The sequence below is a fragment of the Sardina pilchardus genome, chromosome 1 (genome assembly GCF_963854185.1).
Source record: "Sardina pilchardus chromosome 1, fSarPil1.1, whole genome shotgun sequence".
Classification (NCBI taxonomy): Eukaryota; Metazoa; Chordata; class Actinopteri; order Clupeiformes; family Clupeidae; genus Sardina; species Sardina pilchardus.
Window position 1 is genome coordinate 13,961,207 of NC_084994.1, and position 16,431 is coordinate 13,977,637.

Consider the following 16,431-nt stretch of genomic DNA (forward strand, 5'->3'; position numbering starts at 1 on the left):
GATATGCTTCAAATTGGAGGTAGTGTAAATAAACAACTGACAATCTTACACAATGTCTCTTTAACTACATCTGATTTTCATTATGTACTGTATATGCAGTGAGTTGAGTGCTGATCTGACCAAAGGATCAGTCCATGTGGAGTGTGTAAGCAGTGCTGAGGGACCCAGCCATCACTAACTGTGTACATGGTTTATGCAGGGATTGCATCAGTAGCTACTGTCCCCAGCGTGGAAAGACGAACAGAGTCCAACCTTTTCTACAGCCTCCTCTCGACAAACACTTGGATATGAGCACACAGGAAGAAAACACAGACCTGATCGACATCAGAAGGCACCTGCACACTGGACATACACCAGGCAGAAAGAGACATCTTGGTAAGGGTCTTCTGATATTTATTTGTATGAGCTCTTATAAGGGACTAGGCTATAAGAAGAGAACAGACAAGGGAAGCTTTTGCTGCCAGATATAATTAGTAACAATATCAGATTGTTGTCTAAACAGAGAGAAAAAGAAAAACTTATGTGTTGTGCTTTTTTTAACTGGAAAAAAATGCATGTTGAATTTGTCATACACCGATGTGGGCACATTTTGAGAGCCTTGCTTTTTAGCAGACCACATAATTCCCAATGAAATGTGTTAGGGGTAATAGCAATGGAAATCAAATGAATATTTGTGTCAAGAACGTCAACTGCAATTTAATTGACACTATCAGAATTGTGATTTGTCATACACATATTAATGGACTTATTTCCTCATTATTTTTCTAATAACAAACAGATGATGATGTCCTGATGGGAGTCATAGAGAAACATAAAGCCAGTCTGAAGAGGAGATTTGAGAACATATCTGAAGGTGTTAACAATGGAGGGACTCAAGTGCCCCTCAAAAATATCTATACAGAGGTTTACATCACAGAGGGAGAGAGTGAAGGCATGAATAATGAACACGAGATTTGGCAAGTAGAATTTGCATCTAGAGCACAAACCACTGAAGATACACCAATCAGCTGCAATGATATCTTCAAACCTTTACCTGGACAGGAGAAGCACATCAGAGCTGTGATGACCAAAGGTGTTGCTGGCATTGGAAAAACTATCTCAGTGAAAAAGTTCATTCTTGACTGGACAGATGGTGCCAATCAGGATATAGATTTTATATTTTCGTTTTCTTTCCGTGAGCTGAATTTGATCAGGGATGATCAGTATAGTCTTCACAATCTCCTGCTTGACTTCTACCCTCAGCTGAACAGGCTAAATGATGATGAAGGATACAAAGACTGTCAGATTGTGTTCATCTTTGATGGTCTGGATGAGAGTCGACTTTCTCTCAATTTTCAGCCAAAGATGTTGGTATCTGATATTAAACAAGCATCATCAGTGGATGTTCTTATTACGAGTCTCATTCAGGGATCTCTGCTTCCCTCTTCACTCATCTGGATAACCTCACGACCAGCAGCAGCCAGTCAGATTCCTGCTAAGTATATCGATCAGGTGACAGAAGTACGAGGATTCAATGACCCACAGAAGGAAGAGTACTTCAGGAAGAAAATCAGTGATGAGAGTCAGGCCAACAAAATCATCTCTCACATTAAGGTATCCAGGAGTCTCCACATCATGTGCCACATTCCAGTCTTCTGTTGGATTGCAGCCACTGTACTTCAGCAGATGCTGCAAAAGGATAAAACCCAGGAAATCCCCAAAACACTGACTGAGATGTTCATACACTTCCTACTCATCCAGACAACCAAGAAGGATCAGAAGTATCAAAGTGAAAGACAAACATATAAAGACCTGAAACCACAGAAAGACGTTATACTGAACCTGGCAAATTTGGCTTTCAAGAATTTAGAGAATGGCAATGTGATGGTTTATGAGGAAGACCTGAAACAGTGTGGTATTGATGTCAGTGAAGCCTCGGTGTACTCTGGCATGTGCACTGAGATCTTTAAAGAAGAATCTGTGTTTCACCAGGAGAAGGTCTACTGTTTTGTGCATCTCAGCATGCAGGAGTTTCTGGCGGCACTTCATATCTTTGCCTCCTACGGCTATCAGATGGAGACCATGGGAACGCTATTCTGCTTGGAGAAGTCACTTAAGTTTGCCATTACTAAAGTTCTAGAAAGCAAAAATGGACACTTTGATCTTTTCCTTCGCTTCCTTTTGGGTATCTCTCTGGAAAACAATCAGTTACTTTTGACAGATGTATTGAGTCACACACACAACAGTTCAAAGAGCATCAACGAAATATGCAGGTACATTAAGGATCTCAACATACAAGACCTCTCTCCTGAAAGATGCATAAATCTTTTCCATTGTTTAATGGAAATGAATGATCATACGCTGCATGAAGAAATTCAAAGATTTCTTAAATCACCCAATAGTTTAAAACAGAAGTTATCTCCTGCCCACTGTTCTGCACTGGCCCACATGCTTCTGATGTCTGAGGAGGAACTGGATGAGATTGATCTGAAGAAATACAACACATCAGATGAGGGACGCCGGAGACTGCTCCCAGCCCTGACTTGCTTCAGAGCAGCAATGTGAGTTACTGTTTTACATTATTGCCAAATTCATGTTTAAAGACTTTCTTGCCAACATGTCAGATTTGTTAGCTTATTTCTTGATATGAAGGTGCAGCATCTGTGTTTGATAAACACATTAATTTTGCAATAGCAAATGTACAGTATGTACAGATACTGCATGTACAGTTTTTCTGTATCTCTTTGTATTCATAAAACATATACAGTGCAAGCGGAAAGTATTCAGACCCTTTCAAATTTTCCACATTTTGTTATGTTTCACACTCATCTTGAAATGGATTTTTTAAAAATTCTCATCAATCTACACACAATACTCCAACACTCTGCAAAAAAACAAGTGTTTGTGTAACCTGCGTTGTGTGGAACCACCGCGGTCCAGCCCTGCACACGCCCGGACTCGAACCCGCGAGACAGCAGCACCTCGGATCGGGAGTCGAGCGCGCTAACAATCCAGCTAAAAGCCCAAGCTACTAGCTTTCATGCCAGCAGCGCTCTTGAAGCGTCGGGGAGTGAGGTTTACTAACGTTCCACAGCATAGCTAACCAGCTAGCACCCGTTACACTCACCCCCCTAAACCTCACTCCCGATCCGGGTCACGGCACCAATGTAACCTGCGTTGTGTGGAACCACCGCGGTCCAGCCCTGCACACGCCCGGACTCGAACCCGCGAGACAGCAGCACCTCGGATCGGGAGTCGAGCGCGCTAACAATCCAGCTAAAAGCCCAGGCTACTAGCTTTCATGCCAGCAGCGCTCTTGAAGCGTCGGGGAGTGAGGTTTACTAACGTTCCACAGCATAGCTAACCAGCTAGCACCCGTTACATTTGGAGTGCTTCGTGAATTTATAAAATTGTATTTAATTTAAAAAAAGATGAGAGACTGAAATATTTCATTTACATTCAGACCCTTTGTTATGACACTTGCAATTGCACAATCCTTGAGATGCTTGTACAACTTGGTTAGAGTCCACCTGTGCCTAAATTAATTCACTGGCCATCATTAGAAGGGGTACACATCTCTTTATATAAGGACTCACAGTAAATGGTGTATGCCAGAGTGAAAACCAAGCCACAAGGTCGAGAGAATTGTCCGTGGACCTACGAGACAGGGTTGTGTGAAGACACAGATCTGGGGAAGGATACAAAAACAAGTTCTGCAGCATTGGAAGTGCCCATGAGCACGGTAGCTTGGAACAGCCAACAGTCTTCCTCTGGCTGCTCAGCCAAACTGAGTAAACCGACTCAGAGAGGTAACCAAGGACCCAATGGCCACTAAACATAACAAGATGTGAAAAAAATTGAAAGGGTCTGACTACTTTCTAGTTGCACGGTATACACATTGGCCATGTTATTTTGCTGTTCTGCAGGCTTGATAGGTGTAAATTCAACCAGATGTCCTGTGAGACAGTGAAGAGATGTCTGCAGTCTGCTAACTCCCTCATACAGCTGGATCTGAGTCACAATGCCCTTGGAGATTCTGGACTTCAGATTATTTCTGCAGGACTAACTAGTCCCCACTGTAAGCTACAAACCCTGAGGTTTGTGGACTTCATTATACACACTTATTGTATTAACTGATCCTTAGGTAATCATGAGAATTCAAATAATTGATTATTACATGTACAGTGGGTATTCAGACACTTTGAAGTTTTCCACATTTTTTTATGTTTCAGACTTATCTTAAAGTACACTCAAAGTCAATGTTAACAAAAATTGATTTAATGTTTAATTTAATAATATCATATTATCATGTAATGTTGTATTTAAATTAGGGCTGCGATTAAAACACACTACATATTCTGTGATGAAGTAATCTAATCGCATGCATCCATTGTTGCAATGAACATATTTTAGATAAGTGAGCAAGTTACATTTATTTCTAAAGCACATTTATACACAGCTTATACTGACCAAAGTGCTGTGCAGAGTGCAATCAAAACAGAAAGAAAAAAATCTAAAAGAAAAAATATATTTTGGCAGATGAATGATTCAATGAATATCCAAATCAACATTATAGACTTTAAAGTACAATGTCTCTTTTATTATCATTTTTCCCTTGGGCATAGGTATCACTGTAGTGAATGGTGTCAGATTTGTATCATCGTAAATTCAAATGACTGAAGTTTGCACCCACTGTCAATGACATGTGTAGTACCTTAATAGTGTGTTCATGTGGCTGGGAAGTGGGAAGGTCGCCACTTTGGAATACTTTCCTGAATACTTTCCAGAACTGAAAGTATTCACTTGACAACAACAAGCGGGCGAAGTTGCTAATGTTCATAGGCTAGCTGATGTCCAAGACGAAAAATGGGATCATAATGCCAAAAATGTGGAAAAAATGGAGACATTTTCAGTTCGACTGTCAATCTGATTGAAATACATACAAGTTTTATCTTCAAAAAATGGGGACATGGGTAGTTTTTCTGTATTTTCCCGGGGACAGGCAACCAAAAACGGGGAACCGGGGACGTCTGGTCACCCTACTGTAAAACCAACTTAATGTGTGGTATACCCCCCATGATTTCCCCATGATTCATTGATTTTTGGCCATTAAACCATGTTGTAGATTTGTATTCACTGATATTCATTGTTGCCTTTTCTATCCAGTAGGTAGCAGGCCAGGATAAGAAATAGAGCAGTTCAAGTACAGTAGTGTAGTAGAAAGGGAAGAACAAAATAGTAGGAAAATACAAGATAAAGAAAAGCAGTGTAGGCCTACAAGTGCAGAAAATGTATTAGTATTGTATTGTGTTAAGTTATTGTAATATATATAAATGTAACCACCTTCAACGTACTTATTGTGAATACATTTTGCTTCAAGTGTAGTCAATTTAATAAGATTGTCAGTCGGTAATAGGTAGGCTATAGTAAGTGAACAATAAGTTTGCAAATGTACTGTAGCAGAAGTATTGTATTCCTCTCAAAATGATGTGTCTAACTTCCTACTGTATGCGTTACAGACTCCTAGACTGTACACTGAGTGGTGAATCCTGCAAGATGTTATCCTGTGTTCTACAGTCAGCAAACCCCCTGATGGAGCTAGACCTGAGTCAAAATGATCTTGGAGATTCTGGAGTCCAGCATCTCTGTGAGGGACTAGCCAGTACTTGCTGTAAACTGCAAATATTAAGGTTGGTTTTTCATCATTCCTACTTTCAAATCTCCAAATAAATCAAAGAAAATTCAGAAGAACACTTTCTGAGAGGACAATTTTCACATTATTTGCATATAGTAATTAAGATACTCTGTAGAGCCAAGCTATTTTTTTAAAATTTTTTAGCACTGTTATACATATAGCTGTATTGATTGTTTATTACAAAGATGATTGATTAAAAGGTCATTTGATTATAAAGGTTTTCATTAGTCTGCCTTCAAGCCTCATTTGAAGTGTAATAGGCCTACAGGTAATGTGATTGGATATTAATGCATAAGGCTTCATACCTTCAGAATGACTCAAAGCAATGCAATAAAATTCCAATTCCATGCCCGCAGGTGGGCTTGCTTTATAAATCTACAGTAATAGGGAAAAACATAAGCATTCAATAATGAATATTAGCCTACCAAACTATTATGAATATTGTATTGCAGGGTTAATTGTCCAACAAATTTGTGCTATTAACTTGTTGGTAATACACATTTAAACTGCTATCCAATGTATTTGATGTAGGCTAGTTGGATATCACAAAACGGAATATAAGACGAAAAAGTAGGTACTTTTTTACAGAGGTTTGCAATGATTCTAAAACGGATAGTTCCGGTCCTTGATTGTGATTGGCTGAATCGCGTTCCATGCCGTTGTAAATATCATGATAAACTCACACCTTGACCGCATTTCGTTCTATAGTAATGCGCTAGCACAAAACTAGCAGTGGCTGCGTCTTGTTGTTGCATGGCAACCATTCATAAGGAGGGAATATATTTCTTGGCGGAAGAAAGATTATCTATGAATACATCGTTACATTGTCGTTGCTGTGCCTTCGTTTCATGAAATCTTGCTAGATCGACGTAGTAACCGTTTTAGAAAAGCAATAAGCCACTCGAGTCCGTGGGTTATAGGCCTACTGTATAATCGAACAGCTAAGGGGGTTTTAGGCACTCCGCTTCGCGTCGTGCCTAACAACGCCTTAGCTGTTCGATTATAGGCCTACAGTATAACCCACGGCCTCTCGGGGCTTATTGCTTAAAGTGCGTGCGTTAACTTAAAACTTTTATTATTATTTATTGGATAATGGTTAGATAGCTCAGTGAAGATATAATTACCATCAAAAGTATTACTATAATTGCAATACAGTAACATTTATAGGCAGCCATTTCTGTCAAAATCACATTTTAAAATCACAGCTGAGTTATGACGTCAGAAGAGTGAGTCCTGCCACGAAAGTTCTATTTAAGTATTATGCAATATGGAGAGTTTTGAGTCTGAGGAGATCCAAAATCTCTCTCAAACCTCTATAATGGCACCCAGCCATACAATTTTGAGCATCCCAGACATGAGAGGGATGAGGGAACACAAATATTAAATAATTCCCATTAAGGAATATAAATATTGGGTGTGAAGAAAACCATGTGCTGGTGGAGTGAGTTGTCTTAAGTAGCCTATAACTTGGCCAAAGAACGATAGCAGCTACTTTTTTTCAAATTCTCACTCTCATCAATTTTTAATAAAGCCAACTCAAAAGTTCAGACACTTTAAATAGCAAACATGAAGATTAATTTGGAGGCATAACTTGCAAAATAGGCCTATCCAATGTAGAAAAATTCGCCTTCACTAAAACACCTTGAAAGTAGCCTTCAGCTAATTTAGCCAATCGTCCTCCCTCTTAACATTCACCTGACCTTCCTTATGCTTAATTTAAATCTGTCTGAAATACATCATATGACCTCTAGTGTTCAACGTAACTCTTTCCACTACGCTTTGTATGCATTTATGACAACTCCCAACTCCGACAGGCGCTCGGTGTCCAGGGACGCACCTCCAGTGTATGCTGCTTGTAGGATGTGCTACCGTTGTGTTTAGCATTTCTGAATGACACGTTTGTGCTGTTTCTGCAAGCTAAAATGCTGCTACCAGCCACCCACTATCCAATGTTTAATCGAGGAATCCCAGGTGGTGCATACAGGACTAGCCTATTTCAAAACGGAGAGGTGAAATGAAATAAACAACATGAATATGTCCGGTTTTTGTTTTGTTTTTGGCTCAGCGATTTTGGTTGACTACGGTATGCGAAATATTGTGCGCTGAGATAGCACATAACAGTCGTTGTACATGACAGTGAATTGTCCGTTGTCTTTTCCACTGCACTTGCATGGTAGCGCAACTCAACGGGTAGCCCAATTCGACACAACACCGGGTTATTATCAATTCATTGAAAAGCGCATAATTGTCAGACTGGTGCGAGACGTTGTAATGAGCAAATCATGGTGCTACCATGAGTGATGACCGATTGTTGGAGAGGGAGAGAAAGGAGTCATCATAGCCTACCTTATCGTTATGATTGATAATGTTTATGTAGGCATTGCCAGCCCATGGTCTCAGCTGTAGAGAACTTGTGCAGAGAAGTGGGTTCTGGGCCCTATTGACCATTACCCTCTGCCAGACAAACATGCCCTGACTTTGAGGCATGGTATGAACCCCCTTTGTTCTCAAGATTGCCTACCAAACTTCAGGCAGGAATGATCCAACAGACTAGTAGTCATCAGTATGCTTACACATTCACATTATTTTTTTGGTATTCATTTCATTATCATCAGAGCAGTACTCTAGTGAACAAATCAAATTAATTCTGCAACAGCATATAATAAAAAATAATCCAGCTGTCCATATCTAGTTTAACTGTTACATCCCTATCCGTGGCAATACCACTACACAGCATACAGACAGGTACGTTGGGCCTATGGCATTCTGGGGAGGCACATCCGGAGGCCCTCATTCTTGCTTCAGCCATCAGAAGACATTTTCAAGCAGTTTCAATAAGGTGGAATGTACAAATGTTTTAATTGTCCAAGATCAATAGTAGCAATAATAATAAATAATTCTGATCACAAGCTGTCATATTGTGTGAAAGTAGCAAGGGGACTATTTACTGACTACTTGTCCTAACTTAAACAGAAAATAAGCTATACTGGCTGGCAGTCAGGAAACAAAATGTGTACAGAAGTTCAAACACAATACACAGAAAACATAAATTCTATTTAAAGAAAAATTGTTTATTGACTGAAGATTGCAATATGAAGAGCAAAATTAAGAGCATTTATTTTACAATACATGTGGGGTTGAAGCTCCTCAAGGATGGGAGCTTACCTATGAAGGAAGGTTGATGCAAATGCACTCACATGATATACCCAAACTTGACTAGGTCATGGATCATTACTATAAATGTAAAGGTAAATTTAAAGAATTAAAAAAAATGGTATGCATACTAGATGCATCCTAGAGCTGGTGGAAATGGGGAGATTATCAGAAGGCTGAATTAACTAAGACAGTAACTGTAAATACAAATGTTTATGAAATCATACTTTATACAATATATTACAGTTGTGTTACACATAACGGCACATTCACACCAGATACGTGATGTACGTTCCGGCACAGCTGATATGTAGGCCTACGTGTGTCCATCTGTCCATCTAAACCTAGCAGATGATGGGGTGTAAATGACGTTTATGTCTGTAAAATAGATTATTGATCACTAAGGGGAAATTCAAGAAAGAAGGATAGGTGAGATTACTCTGCACATTCAGGACATCCTTGTCTTTCTCTTTATTCAGAGGCTTCCCATCTTCCATATTCATGCCATCATCATAGTCCATGGGGTCATATGGTTGCCAATGTCCTGCAGTTGGCTGCTTCCACCAGTTGTGCCATCGAAAATAACAGAAGCAAAAAAACAAGCATGGTAGTGAATAGGTTGTTTAGTTTTATTATATGTCACTTACACATAATCTTAAACACCATCACACTTTTCACTAAAATTGTTATCAGTGGCTGCTTTATTAGCATTCTGGATTGAATGCAGTAACAGGTTTGCTGATCTGATTTTTTTTTTCCTAAAGGGGGGAAAAAAGAAGCCCTTTTCTTTAGAAGGCTACTTCTACCATGTGTGTAGGCTTGCCTACATCTCTGCTTCTGCACTAGTTGGTCGCAGCATACAGCGTTGCTCTTTCTCCTCTGACATTTTCATTATCGCAGCGTTTCTCTTTCTCCTCCGACATATTTTCATTATTTTAGCTACTCAGCTGCGCTGCTGATTGAAACCAGCTGGATAGCTACGTTAATCATGCTGGTAGGAGAGTTTAGATTCCCCACGTGTTTTCTAAGTTTGCAACCTATATGTAAACAATGTTGGGAAATACGTTTTATAATCCATTGGGACTGTATGAGCAAACAATCAGCATAATGATCCTAACTATGCAAACGTGCACTAGACGTAGCTTGCTTCTGTTGCTATTAGCGAGCTGTACGTGCCCATTTCAACAGCCAGGCGTGTTATGACATTAGATGAGGGATCTTACCATAACTTCAGTGATTAGTTTGCTCACCTCGATTAAAGGAGAATTCCGGTGTGAAATTGAGCTTAACTGTACCGAAACATGTTAAGGTGTACTCACACGTGTTTTAGACGCACTTTCACTCACCCCCAGCATTCTGAACTCCTCCGTTTTCAGCCTAGCTTACAGTAGGCTTGAAGCTATTAGATTGGGCATTACGTAGCCTATGCAGCTAAATCGCTATTTTTAAACCATTAAAAAGGTCCCAAGTAACTCCACACTGCATTGGTAGACTTCTGAGGGTCCTGACATTTAAAACGAGATACTGAGAACTTTGGAAATGCACAGGAAGTTTATTTTAAAAAGACTGTTTACAAGCAGTGCCTTCATAGAATCTCTCCGCTGGGCGCCATCTTGGAATCAAGTCGCGATAAGCCGACTGACGAGCACGAACGAACAGGAAGGACAGGGGAACATATTGCTAAAGTAATTCCATAGGAAATATATAGTTATACTGTCTACATGAGCATGATGAGTAACAAAGCTCAAAATGTTTGCAATATGTCCCCCTGTCTTTCCTGTTCGTTTGTGCTCGTCAGTCGACTTATCGCGACTTCACCACAAGATGGCGCCCAGCGGAGAGATTCTATGAAGGTACTGCTTGAATAAACAGTCTTTTTTAATAAACTTCCTGTGCACTTCCAAAGTTCTAAGTATCTCGTTTTAAATGTCAGGACTCTCAGAAGTCAACCAATGCAGTGTGGAGTTACTTGGAACCTTTTTAATGGTTTAAAAATAGCGATTTAGCTGCATAGGCTACGTAATGCCCAATCTAATAGCTTCAAGCCTACTGTAAGCTAGGCTGAAAACGGAGGAGTTCGGAATGCTGGGGGTGAGTGAAAGTGCGTCTAAAACACGTGTGAGTACACCTTAACATGTTTCGGTACAGTTAAGCTCAATTTCACACCGGAATTCTCCTTTAACAGTGAGAGAGTTGCAATTTCGTTGTTGTGGTCTCTGATGCCACCGATGCTACCAAGTGAACCGACATGCACGAGCAAAACACACCCACAAAACTGCTATAGGTTAGCTCACAAGCAAGATGCTACAGCAGCCTACAAACAATTAGCCTGCTATTGAAATTGTGCTACATATTTCGACGGAATAACCGGTTTACTTGACAATAAAATACCGATTAGCTGCTCGACAAAAAGAATGCACGGGAGTTCATTTTATGGAGACAACGCAACGCAAGCAACATCTTAGCTAGTTTCTGTACAGCCTAAATGACAAGCAACATCGTTCAAAATAGACAAAATATTTTAAGTGTCGGTCGATCTTGTTCTTGGCTGACATAATATAGTAATCCCACAAGAATGACTGGAAATCATGCATGTAGCCTACATAAGTGTCTCTGATTTAGCCTACTAAAGATTACAGTGTGCCAAAATATCATGAATTTGAACACCACCAGTCTGAACCACGAGGCACCGGCAAAAATAACTTAGCTTGAAATAACTTAATAATACGTTTTAAAAATTACTATGAAGTAATAACATGGATAACAACTAATAACCTCATAAAATACTTACCCAATCTCTGTTGATCCCGCATTTTCTCCTTCAGACGACGTGAAGGTGATGTGATGCGCTATAGAGCTCCCCAGTCCCGCCCAGAGCCTTGTCCGGAAGTAAAAATCCAATACAATTTCTCCATTGACAATTGGAGAATAAGCCATAACATTGTAACCGTCCATGGTAGACTTAAAACCAGCTACGATGTGACTAAGCGATTATACATGCTCATATAGATGTCAAAAGTTAATGGGGGCATCAACCTTGTTTTGAGAAAACAATGCTTTATTCACGATTTAACGAGAGAGTACTACACTACCCGACACCCTAACGTGTAAAACTGGTGAAAGCAGAGCCTTTGATTGGTAGAGATCGCCGCTGCCATGGCAATGCCAAACAAACTGTACTCAGCTTTTCCCGCGCCTATCGTCCAGCTTCGTCTCGCTGGAACTTCAAAACTTAAAATGGCTGCAGGGCTGATCAGGACCGATGTGTGGTCTTCCGAAAAATAACGGTTTTCTCATCTTGAAGGTTGAATTTACTCAATGGAAACGGTAGGAAGTAATCATCTTCTTTTCTCAGATTAATATGGAACCATGTTAAACTATCTTTAGGCTGCAAATGTTGGAAATGTGTGTACGTTTGCAAAGCATCCTGGGATTTGAGTTCTCTATCTCGGAATTTAAGATATGTACACAGTCTTGTACCTTTCGCTTTTTTTACATTTTCTGTTCATTTTTTCACTCGAAATTATAAGTTATATGCTTATGAGTCACATCGTAGCTGGTTAGCCTAAGGCATGGTCTACAACTCTTTATATCCGAATTTTTCCAGAAGTCAATGGGAGAAATGAATGAGAATTTTACTTCCGGACAAGCACCTCTCTCGGAGGAGGGGCGGGACTGGGGAGCTCTATAGTGCTTCTTGCTGCTTTTCCTTCAGCTGAAGAAGACCTCAACTCTCGATTCACACAAATCCCTTAACCAATCATACCACTGGAAAGCTAATGATTTGACTTTTATGAGGAAGTTTTCAATGATAAAATTAGTTTGGTCATGGCGGAGTTATTTGACTGACAGTAGGCCTAACTGCTGTAAACCTGAGCAACCCGCCATTTCTCTCAGGGACCTGCAGGAGTCACTCTTATGACGTCAATCGGTTCGTTTGGGGGGTAGGGGGAGTTTTAAGTAGGTACTGAAAATAACCAACTTTATCATCTTATATTGTGCCTTTATGTGTCGAAAAACATACAAAACAAGACATCGACTTGTCAAACATGTATTTCCCCTATATATTTTGTGTCAATCATAATTATAAATTTAACTTGGCGCACGGGCTTTAATTCTCCTTTACCCCACAACGCATTGCATTACATTACATTGGGGAGAGCACAGAGCAAGGCCCCCTTCAGACACTCAAGAGTGCCTGTTTTGCAGGCGTTAAGATCATTTGGAAAACAGAAGTAGGCTAAACTGCTAGCCATTAAAATAGCCAGGCAATGCAGGCTTGTGTTTTGATTTATTGGATTTATTAGAATCAGAATCGGATTTGTCTGGCCAAGAGAGTTACTGTAGAACAAGGGATTTGGTTTTGGCCAATATGGTATCACTCTACTATTGCCGTTGGAAACCACAATGGATTGCAACACTGCATGAAAGGCATTGTAAAATGACTATCACTCTTGAGATAACTCTCCCTCTCTCACTCTCTCTCTCCCTTTAGGCTCTCAGGTTGTCTCATCTCAGAGGGAGGCTGTGGGTTTCTTGTTTCAGCTCTGACTTCAAACCCTTCCCACCTGAGAGAGCTTGATCTGAACTACAGTCATCCTGGAGAATCAGGGCAGAAGCTTTTATCTGCTAGACTGAAGGATCCAGACTGTAAACTGGAGATACTGAAGTATGTTCAAACCCCAGTGTTGCACATTTAGACATTGTCTTCTTTTAAGGAACTTTTGTTGGGGCTTTTTATTATACAGGACAGTCACGGATCATCACTTGCTTAAAGCTGCAGTTGGCAAGTCTGGCAGATTGAGGGGACTTCAACATTTAAAATGTACTGTATACAACTCTCATGCCCCTTCCCCACTACCACTGAACACCCTCCCATTGAGTTTGTGCTTGTTAGTGACTGTGCACGAACTGTAATTGACAGTAAGTTCTGCTAATGATCATACAGCCCCGCACTTATTTGACCAAAAAAACTGTGAGCGGTGGATTTTTGCAAAACAATAACAGGCTCCAGGTGGAGGGAGAAGTGCAGTTGATTTATGTTATTCTGTTGGCGAATACTGTTAGTGAATATGATCAAAAACATCTTGCCAATTGCAGCTTTAATCAGCCATGGGTGTGTTTTGAACACAAAATGACATGTCATTCCCTTTAAATTACGTCATTCCCTTTAAGAGCTACATTTTACTTCACAGATATCACAGGCAATGACAAAACAGATGACAGAACTAAGTTATTTACATTCACTACTGACTGAAAAGGGGTTACAATCGAAAAACGTATAGTATTGTTGTAGAAATTAATCTCAAGTTTATTTTTTTCCCTCTCGCTCTCTCTATCTCTGTTTTATTCAGTACGGACCACTGTGCAGAAATCAGACTCAGACCTGGAGTGCAAAAATGTATGTCATTGTATTTCTCAAATGTGACCCTGTAAAGCGGAACCAGTCGTTTCGGTAAAATGTATTAAATTAAGTTATTGTGCTCGCGTGAACGGCCATAAACTAAGCTTTCCAACGATATGTATATCGAGGGTATTACACAAACTACCGCTAAGATAACCGCGTCCAAAGTTGACATGGTTCTCCTGTCACGATATGCCAGAAGAGGAGAAATCACCTTTTTAAGCGGCGCGTGCACAACAGGAATGACAGCAAATGTGTTGAATCTTCGCGGGGTTTAACAGTCAAAACTTATGTTTTTCCGTGAAATGCGTTCACGATATGAAACTAGACTGTATACAGTCGAATTATGCGAAAACGTGAAATTCAACATTTTAACCCGGAAGTTTGTTATTGTTGATTTTCTCAAAATAACGTTGTGCGCAAAACGACTGATTTCGCTTTGAATGGTCACAAATGTAGTTTCAACTTATTTACTAAATGTATTAAATTGGAATTAATTGTATTAATTAATTTAATTGTAGAATCTGTGATATAAAGTAAATATTAAGAAATGCTGTTTGTAGTTGTTGGAGAGAAAATCAGTGTAAAACTGAATAAACTAGATGTTAGAAAACAAATGAACAGAGTTCAGCATTTGAAAAGACAATAATGTGTTTGAGGAAATCGTTCGTATTCCATATTCTTATGAGGGTGTTTTCTCTTGCGCTCTTGTCTGCAGATGCATGTGAGCTCACACTAGACCCAGTCACAGCAGCCAGAGCTGCCTTACTCTCTGATGGGAACAGAAAGGGGACACGTTTGTTAGAGTCACAGCTAAAACCTGACCATCCAGAGAGATTTGACTGGTGGGGTCAGGTGTTGTGTAGAGAGGGTCTGTCTGGACGCTGCTACTGGGAGGCTGAATGGAGTGGATATCAGTGTGAAATCGCTGTGGCCTATAAATGCATCAAGAGGAAAGGGTGGACTGACGAATGCTACTTGGGAAATAATGGCAAGTCATGGACTTTGCACTGCTCTCCTGTCAAGTACTTTGTTAAGCATGATAATCAACGCACACCTGTCCCTTCCTACAGCTCCAACAGAGTAGGAGTGTACCTGGACTGGCCGGCCGGCACTCTGTCATTCTACAACGTCTCTTCTGACACACTCACCCACCTGCACACATTCTACTCCACATTCACTGAGCCCCTCTATCCAGCATTTGGTCTTTCAGTAAATACCTCTGTGGTCCTGTGCCAGATCACATGACCTCATGCTGCAGAAACACCAGAGTTACCCACTTCTAATCATACACATGTGTGATGCTGAGATGAAATATTGATATCTTTACCTGGAGTAGCGGTGGTTTTCTGCTTCCTTGCCCCGCCTACTTCATAAGTGGGTAATTAGCAGCCGTGCCCCATTAAAAGTGAGTGAGGCCTCGAATTACTGATAATAAAAGCCATCTACATCAGTCCCTTGGTAAAGACTATTGTTGAGGTCTTCTAGAATACAGCCATATGTGCCACTTTTGCATAGATGTTTTTAGTTAGATGAAAAACTTAAACATGTCAAGGTATAGCAGACTGCGTCAAAGTGTCTGAAAGGCCCCCGGACCTCCGACTATTAAAAGCAGCAGGGTCATTCCACCTCAATTCAACAAATGCCTTCTGCTTGACCATCTCAGATTTCCTTCAAAATTTTACCACCTGAAGAGTAACCATTTAAACTGACTTAGCCAAAATATTAGATTGGTATACCTAATACATCCAGAGAAAAACGTTTTTGAACATGGTACCCCCCTTCTGATTTTTGGCACATTGGCGCCCTCATCTAAATCTGCAGCAACGTTCAGATGTCATTATCTCAAAAAGTGTTCAAGCTAAAGACTTCAAATTTTCTGTGAATAATGATTGATACCTATAGATTCCACATAGTCATTTGTAGGCCGTATGTATTGATACTGACTGTGTTTCAATCTTGTGAAATCAGAAGAAAAATGGCAGATTTTTTTTCAACCCCCACATTGGGTGCTCCATTACACAATTTGTAAACAAAATGTTTGACAAATGGTTATATCTCTCTACAGAACTGTTTAAGCTGTCTTTGAAAAAGTAATTAAGAGGTGTCTATATTGCTTTTTTGTTGGAAGTATTGTAACACAAAACTGAAAAATAATCAATTTGGATGATATTGTATCTCCCCATTACAGAGGTATGAC

The 16,431-nt window shown here is 40.1% G+C and overlaps 1 protein-coding gene across 1 annotated transcript; it reads left to right on the forward strand.

Moving 5' to 3' along the window:
• Nucleotides 1-280: 280 nt before the first annotated feature.
• LOC134082751 (NACHT, LRR and PYD domains-containing protein 3-like) lies at nucleotides 281-16,053 on the forward strand. The gene is made up of 7 exons (XM_062538699.1): nucleotides 281-375; nucleotides 779-2,540; nucleotides 3,906-4,076; nucleotides 5,499-5,669; nucleotides 13,323-13,496; nucleotides 14,182-14,228; nucleotides 14,950-16,053. The coding sequence occupies exons 1-7, from the start codon at nucleotides 288-290 to the stop codon at nucleotides 15,477-15,479; spliced, it is 2,943 nt and encodes a 980-aa protein (XP_062394683.1). The 5' UTR covers nucleotides 281-287; the 3' UTR covers nucleotides 15,480-16,053.
• Nucleotides 16,054-16,431: the final 378 nt, after the last annotated feature.